The 13,213-nt window shown below is 40.0% G+C and overlaps 1 protein-coding gene across 1 annotated transcript in view; it reads right to left on the bottom strand.

Moving 5' to 3' along the window:
* Positions 1-3,637: 3,637 nt before the first annotated feature.
* Positions 3,638-13,213, bottom strand: part of VWF (von Willebrand factor) — a 117,128-nt gene continuing 107,552 nt past the window's right edge. Inside the window, exons 48-52 of the mRNA XM_036404921.2 lie at positions 10,989-11,087; positions 9,464-9,592; positions 7,848-7,887; positions 5,380-5,477; positions 3,638-3,976 (exon numbers count right to left, since the gene is read on the bottom strand). Coding sequence (XP_036260814.1) covers positions 3,788-3,976; positions 5,380-5,477; positions 7,848-7,887; positions 9,464-9,592; positions 10,989-11,087 — 555 coding nt within the window. The 3' untranslated portion in view covers positions 3,638-3,787. The remainder of the gene's footprint in view (positions 3,977-5,379; positions 5,478-7,847; positions 7,888-9,463; positions 9,593-10,988; positions 11,088-13,213) is intronic.

Here is a 13,213-nt window from a genome sequence, read left to right as displayed (position 1 = left end):
TTCTGTGGGGAGGTGTGTCTTTGTATCTACAGAGCTTCACAGTGCTTCCAGGTAGGAGGTAAGTGCAGAAGGCTTTTTATAAGGCTGTTTCAAGTACTCAAGTTACTTCAGTGCCTGCATGCGCTGTCATTCCTGCATGAAATATTCAGGGGATTATCTTGTAATCAATGGTCTAATCAGACCAGGTGATGAATCCTGCTTAGCCTTCAACCTTGCAATTTAAGCAACTATAGGGAAGAAAAGTTATTGATGACCAATGCTATCTGAGAAAGGACTCTTATTTGCTAATGATAACTGAAGAAAGATGTAACTAATTCGAGTCCAAATCTTTTTTCTTTAAGCCTGTTTATGACACTATGATGGTTTTTCTAATGTGACAGGGAGAAATGGATTTATTCAATGCCTGAATAAAGTCCAGTGATTCTACGATCTTGTAAATCAGGGTAGTGCACTGTGTCATGGCTGGCAAGGGTAGAAGTTGTCTCTGTCACAACAGGGTTTGATGCACCCTGGTTGTGCTATCAAACCTGTTGAGTACATAAAAGGAGCAGTGCAGCTGTTGTTTCCCAAAACTTGGGCTGGGTGATGTAGAATGTTCCCAGCAAGACTAAGAAATTTGTATGGGATTTTAAATTCATTAAACCCCTTCACTCTTCTTGGTCCCTACTTTGAAATGGCATTTATTATCTTCTAACCAAAATATCAACAGGTATCAAATACTTTCTCCTTTTTTTAGCAGTATCTTATAGTACTCTCAGAACTTCTTTCAGAAGTTTTAAAAAACAATTAATCTGTTTCCTAGACAGGCAACAAATCTCCTGCTTTCTACACCTATCTCAGGGAGAAGGAAATGAAAATGTTCTGAAACTTTTGCTATTTTCCATCCACAATCTATGCTCCTCCAACTAAGCTCAAAACCAGAAAGGCAAATCCTGGCTAATTCTGGAATAGTATAGGAATGTAGAGCCAGGTCCTGCTGGGATCCCTGTCGACTTATAGCTCTGCCTGCACAAGTTCCAATTACCAACTTCTATAAGCCATAAGGATGGGTGTGTTACAGGTAATACACTTATCTCAGGTAATAATATACACAGCAATATGAGAGGAAGCAACATCCAGGTGCTTAGAATGGAAGTAGTCTATTTTTAAGACTTTCCAGCAGAGAAAATGTGGAAATCACCATCTTTCCTGAGGTACTTGGGTATGGTGCAAATTGATAATGCAGAGCTGTGACAAATAATACCAATATACCTGCTCGTGTTTCACCTGCTGTAGGGGAGTGGTGCTTGCAAGTCTGTAAATTTAGCAGAGAGATTAGATGTTTTGAATTATTAAGGAGTTATATAAAACTCCTCCCCAAATCCATTCAGCATTCCTGTAAATCTATCCTATGGCAACACTCAACAACCCAGCTGGTGATCTGAAGCAGTGGGATGTGCTCCTAAACATTGGTGGAAAGGTAAAGGCCAAGGTTGTTCAAACCCATCAAGGCTCACAAACAGTATGTATGGACTTGAGAAACAACATTCTTCAAAGCCTGGCTTCTGCTGGAGAATGCAAATGGAGCAGTCAGATGTAGAGTACTGTGTGATGTGCTGGCACACTTGATCATACGCAGGACTGTGCTCTTCACTCCTGCCAGGGAGAAATGCTGATGAAAGTATTGGAATTGCGCTAATTGCAGTTGCCTATGTGAAAGGCAATGAAACCTGCACAGAACAGGTCTGAGCCCACTGGCTCCTTGGGCAAAAGCCAGACAGTTCTTTTGGGGCAGACTGCCTGAAAATGTTTGATTCTCACGCAGGCAAGTAAAAGTTAGAAATGTATTTACCTCCTCAGCCTGTTAAAGAAGATGGTATAACATTCCCTTCTGCTTTTTCTTCCTTGCCAGTTTGTTTCTACAAAAGGATTTTCAAAGAAGGTTCTTCTGGTCTTGCTCATGACGGGGGGTTGGAATACACAGGTCTGAGTAACAATATGTAGACCACACCAAAGTCCCCAGAAATTCTGGCTGTAAGTAAAGCCAGTAAGTGCTCTTCTCATGGGCTGCATTGTACTGACTCAGACAGTTAATTATCTAATTAGAAGACCTGTCTGCAGCCATGAAACCTTAGGCTGCAATCCTGTCAGCTTTCATGAGCTAAGAAGGGTCAGTCTGGGTGAGGGCACAGGCTGAAACAAAGGGACATCCCAGCCATGGTAAGTGGAAGAGGATGACATTTGCCTTTTACTCCCTTCTCTCTTGCTCCTCTCTGATGTTGCAGGTTGCTATTCCAGGAATTGCTGATCTTCAGCTTCAGATGAACTGTTGACTACCTGGGTGATCCAAATGCATCTGTCAGGGAGCTTAATATCTAGAGGCAGCTAGAGGAAGGAACTGGTGTAAGGGTTGAGGTAAATTGGTGACAAATCTACTCCAGCAAGTGGGGCTGGTGCCAATTAAAACCCGGTTTCTCTCTCTGGTATTACTGTGGACTATAGCAGAAGACACAGATGCATGGAAGGCCTGCACTTCTACCACTGTGCAGCAATAAAGGTTGTCTTGAAAGAATATTAAAAACAAAAAGGGCTCACAATTCAGGGTGTGTTGAATCCACAACTGACTGGCGAGAGAGAAGCAGCAGGGATCTGCCTGGTTCCTCTAAAAATAAATACAACTTACCTTTTTAGTTGAAAGCACAGGAGTTTTTGTTTGCTCCCAAAGGGAGCTTTCCTTGCAGTTCGGGAGATGCTTTGACCCATTTAATCATGTCAAAGTGCCATTCATTATTTTAAAATTGTTAGTTAAACAAGAAGCTTAAATAATTCTTGTCTTTCAAAAACACACATGGCAATAACAGTCCTCCCTCTCTCATATTTTTGAGAAATTAGTACTTCCCAGTGAAATTGCTTCACTGACACAAGATTCCTCCAGGACCAACAACACTCTGGAAGATCTTTTGTGTTCCATGGCTCAACTAGACAAAGTAAAATTTAAATCCTTGTAAATATATACCTGGCAGCAATAACTAAATTACACCTGCCACTGCAAATTCTGCATCTAAATTAATTCCAACTTTTGGAACAAATGCAACAGGTGAAGTCCAGGCACATGGAAATAGGTGAGATAGCCACGGAGCTTTCTCCTCGAGTTGGTCTGGGCAAGGGCTGAAGTAAGAGCTGTCCTTAAACCTGTACGCATGTCTTGAGGATGTGCAGAATTTACACAGTCTGTCCTCAACACACAGTTTCTTTTCATTCAGCTTCAGGAGAAACATGTATATGCATTGCAGAAAGATATTTGGTTGTCTGAGCCACAACCAGTATTGTGTGTGTACTATGAACATCCTATTCTTACTCTTGAAGTCTTATCCCATAATTACTGTACTCCCTGAAAAGAATGGGAGGAAAAAGAGCAAAAAATTTTAAGTCCACTGTGTGTCACTAAGGACTGAAGTGGGGAATGAAAGTGTAATGTCTCTACAGACAACACCAAATGATTTGGGAAATATTCTTTAAGTGTAAGCAACTGCTTCTGAGCATGATTTATTTGTGGTTGTCCTTTTGGGATTTTCATCAATAATGTGAATTAATTTCCACAGTGAAATGAAGATAATCTCTTTCCTACAGTCCACCCAAGATGAATCAGACCGTGATCTGTTGTGCTGGTAAGCTTTATTGTTTGCTGTGTCTATACAATTTTTCAGGATTCAAATGGATAAGGCAGTGTACAGAGAATATTAGGCTTGCATTGTGAAGTTCCTCCATCATAAAACTTCAGATAAGCAGCTGGGCTTCTGGGCAATATTCATGGTGTGCATGTGCGAGCATGGCATTCGCACAGCGAGGCGGAGGGGATGTAGAGTTGCACCATGGTCCCGTTGGGACAGCGCAGTGGGATCGTCACCGTGGTGGTCTGAGTGGCTGTACAGCAGCTGCAGTGGTCTTCCCACTGTCCTGTATGAGCAGAGTACCTGGTGGTGCTTCTGCACTTGCCCTAAATGGAAAAAGAAGAGAGCTGAAGTTTGAACAGAACCTCATGATACTCAGAATCCTGGTTCCTTCCTTCAAAATATCCATGGGTGACTTTGTCCGGCTTCCATGCTCTGCTGAAAACATGAACTCAGAAACAGGTGCCTGGGTCCAGAATGCAGGGTGCTGCACAAAGAGTAACTTCTTATGAGCATAATCAGAGCAAAGGAGAGGTGAAGAAACTGCTCACACACACAAAAGAGCCCGGAATTTAAAATCTTATAGGGAATGTCCAGAGCTATGGTGTTGGCTTCTGAGTAAATGTGGTTATCATGCATTCAGAAAGTGCTTTAGCCCAAATGCTGCAACCCACACACCCACTGTTGTCCTGCTGGTGCTATTATTTCTTGTTCTGCTTGTCTGGCCACTTAACTAAATTAGACCAAGCTGTCAGTGCCTGTAGCTATAAGCCTTCATGATGTCAAAATAAGTAGCCTCACATAACACTCTCTCAGAGTCCATTTCCTTTGGTGGCTTTGTGCTCTTATTTCCCAGTCTAATTAAATTAAAATATCTTACCATTATCAGGGACGACTTTAGAAAAAATGTACTTAATATTGTTTATTCCCAATGTAAAATCTGGACTTCTGCAGGAGAAAAATCAATACTCATGACTTTATGGCTAAGGACCATTTACTTTGTAGACAGGACAAGAGGTTAAGAATTATTAGTTATGCCATAACTTGGATTGCATACAAGGGTGATTAAAATCCTTGTATGGGGCTTCGTTATCTTGGAAAAAGCAGAGATGGGAACACCCAGAAGGGAAGTTATGCTCCTGTCTTAAAAGGAAGTTGCCATATAAGGTGTAAGCAGTGATGGGCTAGAAATTAAACTTTTAATCTGATTATGGAGGATACAAGACATGTAGAACACAAGAGCTTGGTGCCAAGGCTAACTGAGGAATCCCGGAGGTTTTAAGGCATACAAGTCAAATCTTGGCACTTGGGTTTAAAGGTCTTTTAAAATGCCATTTATCTAAATACTTATTTAAATTCCCCTAATCAACCTAGAGGCTCAGTGCTTAACTACATACTCAGAACTGAAAACAAGCTTCACAAATGTGAAGATAAATATTCCTCTTTTTAAGTAGAAAGTCCTAACAGAGCTACTTCAGAGTCATTAATTTCTGACGGAAGCAAGAGAGTGGGATGAACAAAGCCTTTGTGTCTAACATGTGCCATTTTTCATGCTGGTTTGACTAGGGAAAATTCAGCATCAGCAAATTACTTCAGGAAATAAGTGCCAGTGAGGTTAACACTAAGCCAATCAATGAGAAACTGATGCTCCACTTACTGAAGTGAAACCATGGTGGAAGAAATGGTTTCATTTAGGGAAAGAAAAAGGGGGTTGATTTTTGTTATTTACCTCACAATGAGAAATGGGCACCTCCTTTTCAGCCACACATCCATTGATATTCCCATACTGCAGTCTGGTACTTACTGGATGGCATTCCACCTCCACACCTACCAAGTAAAAAAAAAAAAAAGAAAAAAAAAAGAAAAATATAAAAAGTGTTTGACACTTCTGGCAATTGCTTGTTATAACTTATATCCCTTTACTCCTGAAATTGTTGTCAGTGAAATGTTCTTCCTGGTAAAATCTCTAACTGGGTGTGTCTCAGAGTAATTCATGCAGAGCTGTGTGACTATTTCACACTACAGCCCTAAAATTCCACTAGAGAAGGGTTTTCCTCATGTTTATTTTCAATTGACTGCTTTGTTCTAAAGTCACCTTGGCCATCGAACACCAGCCTCTCCCCTGGTCTTAAATGATTCTCCTAATTGGTTACTGGTTACTGGTTGGTTACTGGTTAACTCCAGTAACCAACAGGGACTCTGTTCCCCCCCCCTTTCAAAGAGAACCTCATCATTAATATGCTCAAATATAAACTAAGCCAGAACATTTTCTCCTGAACACTTGCATGTTTTGGTCCTGCATCTAAAGACTTGTGAAGGAGTCAATGCTTTTTTCAGTGGGTATTTTGTGCATAGACAACAGCAGCTCTGTGTAATGTTACTGTAGTTTTATGTCGCTGTGAAGACAGATGCTTACTCATACCCATTTCTAACTAACCAAAGAAATTTCTGTTTAACAGAATATTGGACTGATTTTTTAGTACTACCCCAGAACACTTCAGAAAGTTTAAGGAATTCAGCAGGGCAACTGCACAACTAAGTACATACGCAAAGGGAAGAGAAAGGTATCCATCTTCCTACCAGCAAACACAAATTTCCGTCAGCATGTTGGTTCCCAATTGACTCTGTGCCTTGCTAAAACCTTAAATTTCATTAAAAAAAAATACAGCTCATGTCTGGTTCCAGGGCTGAACTGCCCTTTCTCTTTTAATGATTTCATCACTCCATTATGAAAATTGTCCACCTGAAAGTTGGATAAGTTGTGCTCACACACTTGAAAAGCACAAAAAAAAAGAAGTCATCAGCCTCACACAGATCCATTCTGTTTTTGATCCTGACTTATCAACTTGTTTTCTAGTTACTTTACCTCTGTTATTTACTTTTTTTGTTGACTGTGCCTCCTCTGCAAAGCTAGTGCTTGTAACTTAACAAGACATGTGAGACTGAGATCAACAGAGAAAAGAGACGCAACTTCTTTGTTAAGTGGGAAAATAAAAATCTCATGAGAAAATAGGAGCTGTTCACTTGTGTGCTTCCACAAACCTAAAAGCTGGAACAATGCCCTCAGACACGCTAAAAAAAGTCCAGTTGTGAAGGCATAACATAGGAAGGGAAATTGACTCCTCAACCAGCTCCTTTGCCCAAGGACTTGTTGGAATCTGCTGAGCCAAAGGCATCAGCCTGGACTTCAGGGAACGAGTTCTTTGCCCAATTCTTTATGGCACAGAGACATCTGAAAGAGAGACTCTCTCAAGACGCTGGAAAATAATGTAATCTATGTCCATGAGAAACTGAGAACTGAGCTACATCCAGGCAAAACATCATTGGGAATAAGGATCTGAAGGTCTATTCAATATGGGAGGTTTTAGGCAGGCAGCACTTCACTTAGATCAGCTTGCCTTGCAGCTGCAGGGAGGTATTGCTTTTAAATGATTCTGTTAAATAAATCTATGCATTGATCTCTGCTCATTTGGAACTAGTTTCTCCTAAATTACAGTGATTGGCACTAGCTACCCACCACCCTGTCTTTTAAATCTCAAAATCTGTTTTTGTTAATAAATAATTTTGAGTATTCCTTACTTGTAGCCTGGTAGATTAAAGCTCCTTTAACCAAATTACCTCTTTGATCCATTTGATGACAGTCTCTCAATAGCTTTCTGACTTCTATCTCTCAAGCCGGAGCTCAGTGATTATCCAGACAGGTAAAGGCTGCAAACTCTCAGTCAGGCTGTTCCATAGGAATGCATTTCCCCCACTATTTTTGGTTAATATGTTATCAAAAAACATTACTGCCACCAGGGTTGGGCTTTTTTGATTAATTAATTTAAAGTTGATCTTTTATTCATGAAGTGTTTTCCTCACATATTCAGCAGTATCAGGTTATGTGACTTGACAGGCTGTCTGTGCAGGACTATTCCTGTTATCACCAGATGAACAATAAAATAAAACATTCATAATTAACATCTGCATGAAATATGGAGAGTATCTATTTCATTCTAAGCACTTGGGAATACTGTCAAAACACGTGTTCTAGATGACAAAACATGACAGACAGCAGCATGTCAGAGGGTGGGCTTCTTTGATGGTTTATTATAACCACATTGCTAAGCTCTGGTTCATTACCCTGCATATTATGGAAAATGTAGGTACTTACACACTCTGTCTTTTCCATACAAGATTTCTGGATTATTTACTTACACGTGTCACAGCAAGTGTTGCCCATTTTTGCTATTCTGCCCTAAAATTATAAAAAAAAAGAAAACTCAGATGTTGACGTAAGTTATACACTTCGGATCTGCTGGAAGAAGATGTATAAAGCAGGATATTAGGCAAAAAAAAAACCAAACTGAATTTCTATATTATACTAAATCATAAATCTACATTTATAATTTTCTCTTTATCAACTTTAAGATTTTGAACTTGTGATGATATTTGCTGGTCGCTAACTGGAAGTAATTGACTTATTAGCACATTCAACACCTGAAAATATTGCTCTCACCTGCTATTAGGAGCTTTCTAAAATAAAGACATTAAATACAAATAAATTCCTGAAAACCAGAAGGATACAACCAGTAGTATTCAGCTTTCATTCTGTTTAAGAAATATCACATCTGTCAAGTAAATTTTAAAAGCCATAAAACTTTATGTTTTGTTTCATTGCTATCATCCAGAATAAATTCTCAGAAATATATGTATAGTGGAAATTATTGAAAAACTATAGTAAAAGGCAAAATGGAGAAATATTTACACTGCAGGGTGATGCCATTGTTGCACTCAACCCCTGAGCTTACATGCAAAAGTTTGGAGACTTTGTTAATTAATAACCCTAAAATTCTGATCTGCAACAAGATGAAAATCACTAATTTTATAGCTGAAATAGTTCTGTTTGTGGCGGATCAGAGAAGAATAAATGCAGTTTGAGAAGTTGTTTAAAAAGTAAACTATTTTTCACTGATTTTCCATTAACATCACTTAAATATGATAATAACCCAAAGCCCATAATGTAATGCAGCATTCTTTTCTAAATCTTTGTTTATACAACAAAACCATGTATTACAATTACACAAGTGAGAAATGCCCTGTAGAAGTTTTATTTTTCCCACATTCTACGTAAATTCTCCATTTGTTTCATGTGTATGAGCAGACTGGTTTGACCACAAGCTTTACTAAAGGTTCCCTGCTTCCTGCCATGCCCAAGAAAATTGGAGCAGGTGGATATAAACACCTGTAAGATGTGTAAAACCTGACAGATAAGCAAAAACAGGGCCCCATGTGCTACACTCACACCTCACTCTGCTCCTCTGTGTCTAATTAACCTCAAATCACAAGAAAGATGGATGAGTACTTTGTGCAGGGCTTTTTATCCTGCTACACAACTGCAGTTGTGGAAGTTTGATCTTTCTACGGCAGTGTGAAAATTCCTTTCCCTAACATCATATAATGGCAGAGAAAAAATACCATAGCATTTCACATGCATATTTCTCAGTTTGTGTCATTGTCCACACAGTTTTGCTCTGGATCCCAAACTGAGAACATTGTTAGAAGAACCACTTGCAAATGTTTGATACTTCAAATATTCAGCTTCATATTCATAATAGAATTAGGGTCAGCAGTCAACACAGTCCCACAAAAAAAAAACAGCTTATATTTTCAAACAGAGAAAACCTACATCTTTCTGAATTTCAAAGTTCAAATTCAGTTTAGCCAAGGTGTTGAGAGAGAGTTGGGGTTTCCCAGCCCAGCACACAGAAGGTACCAGAAACATGGCAGAGTCCATTAGGAAATCTGGGAAGAGGACCTGTTTCACTACTTACTCCTTCAGCCAAGCATCTTTTGGCATCAAATGGAGGACAGCCAGTGATTCTCCTTTCCCAGATAAATTCCCCTCTCTCATTTACTCTGCAGGAGTGACTGTCACAGCCATCCTGAAGGGATGCGTTTGCCTGGAAATATTGAAGGGCTGTTAGCTTTACACAGAAACAACAGAGACAGGAAATTTTCAGGATATTACTTTGCTCATGTCTCAATTAAAGTACCATGGTGGTGACAGTTATAAAACATAGAAATCTTTGCCTATCCACAAACTTGTTTTATTCTGTTTAATTCCATGGCCATATTGATCATAGCTCTGCCCAGACTGCGAAAACCTGACTTTTTCAGCTCTTAACAGGGAAGAAATTTCCATTAACTTAGGAAAAAGCCTTCTCTAAGTGAGAGATCTGGGGGTCTGGCCTATGATCTGTCTTTCAAAGAGATATAGATACAATTATTTACCTTCTGGAAGAGTTGGGAACTTCTTTAGAAAACATATATACTACCATACCCCCATCCCCCCACCAAATCATTTAGTTTGAAATAAACCCTTAAGAGCAAGTCCAGCTGTTAACCTCCCACTGCCAACCAAGTCCACCAGAAAACCACATCTCTAAGATCCACATCCACACATTTTTAAAATCCCTCCAGGGCTGGTGACTCAACGACTGCCCTGGGCAGGTTGTGCCAAAACTGGACAATCCTTCCAGTGGAAAAAAAATCCAATCTAAACCTCCCCTGGTGCAACTTGAGGCTGTTTCCTCTTGTTCTGTCCCTTGTTCCCTGAGAGTGGAGCCTGACCCTGAGAGTGGAGCCTGACCCCCCCTGGCTGTCAGGGAGTTGTGCAGAGCCAGAAAGTCCCCCCGAGCCTCCTTTTCTCAAGGCTGAGCTCCTCTCAGCTGCTCCTGATGCTCCAGACCCATCCTCAGCTTCGTGGCTCTTCCCATACTCTCCCCATTTAAGATTTTTCATATGAATGGAATAAAAGAAAACTTTAGATCCTGTCTCTGGTGACAGAGGATGGGGTTTAACCAGAAAAATATCCACTCCTGTTTAAGAACATATCCTGCACTGCCAGGTTGGATGTGTCTCTGGGCAACCTGCTCTACTGGAAGGTGTCCCTGCCCATGGTAGGGCATTGAGACAAGATTATCTTTGAGGTCCCTTCCAATCCAATCCATTCTATCATTCTATGCTGGAGAAGTTTCTCAAAAACACATTCTTAATTTAACTATTTCACATCTTAAATGAGGGTTTTCATTTCCTCTGTTTGAGGTCATATTCCAGTTGAAGTTCTGTGGTAACATTCCTGAATCTAGAATGCCCCTCTAGGATTTTGCACTGGGGTAAGAAGTCACCCATTTTTTATTTACGAACAAATTAACTTCCTTGATAAATTATTCTAAGATACAAAAAAACCTGGTAATACCACGTTACCTAATCAAAAACATGATGATACATTTGATTTATATTTGATGATACATTTACATTTACTCATAAATAAAATAAAGAGTGCTTAAAACCTACCTGAAGATATTGAACCCTTCCATCTCTCAGCCTGATGCTACATGAAGTTGGCACACATTTTCCACAGCAAGAGCCAGGGATTTCCTGCCTTCTGTAGTTCTAGAAGGTGAAGGACATTTTTCTGGATTTATTTTGTTTTAAGCATGCATCCTGTATTCATTTTAAGAAGCTTTTTTTAAAAAAAATAAGATTCAGAGGACAAAATGACAGCCAGGAAAATGCTTCTAAGTAAAACCAATGGATTCTATATGAGTGCAACATGGAAAAGCAGTTGGAAGTGCTGAAACTGTAGAGAAAAGGGCAAAGTATCCAGTAAGCATTAGGCAGGGAAAGGGCAGAATAAGGAAAAAGGAGAGCAAGAAAGAAAAGGGGAATAATGGAGCCCCACAAACAGCACTGAAGGGAAAATCAGTGGCAGGAAAAAGAGCATGGGAGAATGAGCAGCACTAAGTGGAGAGGCAGAAAGGTACAGAATGAATAATGATAAGGAAGAAAATCAAACCAAGCAGAAAGCAACTGAGCTAACACACGGAGTGTCCCACAGTAACGTCCCCAGCTGCTCCAGATAACCAACAGCTGCTTATGATGAGATGAACATTTTTAAAAAAATAAACACTTTCTGGTTCAGTTAAGGCATGCATGTTATCCATATGGTTTTTATTGAAGAGAATTTGGGGAGGGAGAGTTACTATTAAATCATTGGGGGAAAACATAGTTCATTGTTACTTAGGCGAACTTTCCCTACTAGCAAAAATATAAGTACCTAAAGCAGGTCATAAAATGACCCAAAAAATGACCCTCCTGAGCAGAATATGCTGGAGTTGGCTGCACTTCAATTGCCAGTGCTTTTCCTTACACAACTTCAGCATCCAGGAGAAAGCAGGTGTTCCTGAGAGAATTGGTACTCTTAACCCATTTGTACTCTTAAATTTTATCCATTAGCAAGGAATTGCTTTTAATCTAGGTATACCATGAAGTCAAAGGCTTTGAGACAGGAAAGATCCTGTGAATTGTGTGAATCCCACTGGCCTTTAGGGAGATGAAGACATTCTGTATCTTATTTGATTTTTTTTCCCCTCAAGCTCCACAAATTCATTACAATGGCTAGAAAGGGATATATACTCCTAGACCTGCAACTTCCCTTGTGTAGCTTTCATAGTTCAAGTTCACAGTCCTTAATAAGCCCAACTGAAAATGGCCCTTTCTTCAGGGTTTTCTGTCTAGTCTGTACTTTCATGTTACATGGGGAAAAGGAGCTGGTTAAGTAATGTGTGGGTGGTGAAAGAAGCAGGAGAGGAATGTTCCCCCCCAACCTTTTTTTTTTATCATGTATTATATTGATTCCTCTACCATTAATTTCTACAGCTGGATCCTTGCATTAAGCAGCGAGAATGGATGCTCGTGTATCTTTGTGTGAGAACATACACATGCACACATGTCTCTGGCCACAAATTCAATCTGGTGTATCTGTTTGGGTTTTCTTTCATGGATCTGCCAGGTTATATTTTGAGAAAGATGCTCAGCACTGAGCTTGGCCATTTGTTTTCCCTTCAAAAGCCTATGTCTATAATCAAACCTTACAGAAGGGGTGATATTAGGGTCTAGAACCACAAACGGTATTCCAGATTGTCCTCTTTGTCAGAGGCTATATGCATACCACCAAATAAAAGGGATCAAAGCCAGTTTGATGGCCTAATGGGCAAGTGGAACACTTATGAATTATCTGAGCTGCATTCTCCACATAAAACTGGCTGGCCTTGTGTTGCCCTAACCACTGACCTGTCCCTGGACATCATTTGGAAGTCATATAATCATTTTTCTACTCACAACAGGCCTGCTGGGACACTGTTGACAATTCTTCAAGAAAAAGAGTTGCAGGAAATAATTTGAGTCTGCAGTCTTGCTCTATTTTTTTATTGGTAGAGATTGTCTCTACAGAAACTTAACTACATTTCCAGTCCTTTCCAGTTCTACTTCAGGATGGGAGATTGGACTCATCAAAAACTCTGCCCCTCTCTGTTCCAAGGACCCTATCAGTGTATGCCCCTTCTGGACATCAGCCAGAAATCCCACATGATCATGTTAGAGATGTGGATTTTGGGTGCCAGGGCCACCACTTGCACACACACTGGGTTTGGTTGGGGCCATTGTGCTCCATCCACTATCCAGGGAAAGGATGAAGAAGAGGAAGAGGCATATAAGTTTTGGGGTTTTTTTCTGTGAAA

Source organism: Molothrus ater, chromosome 5 (assembly GCF_012460135.2).
Source record: "Molothrus ater isolate BHLD 08-10-18 breed brown headed cowbird chromosome 5, BPBGC_Mater_1.1, whole genome shotgun sequence".
Lineage (NCBI taxonomy): Eukaryota > Metazoa > Chordata > Aves > Passeriformes > Icteridae > Molothrus > Molothrus ater.
Note: the sequence above shows the minus strand (reverse complement) of the source record. Positions and strands in the feature narration are given on the sequence as shown.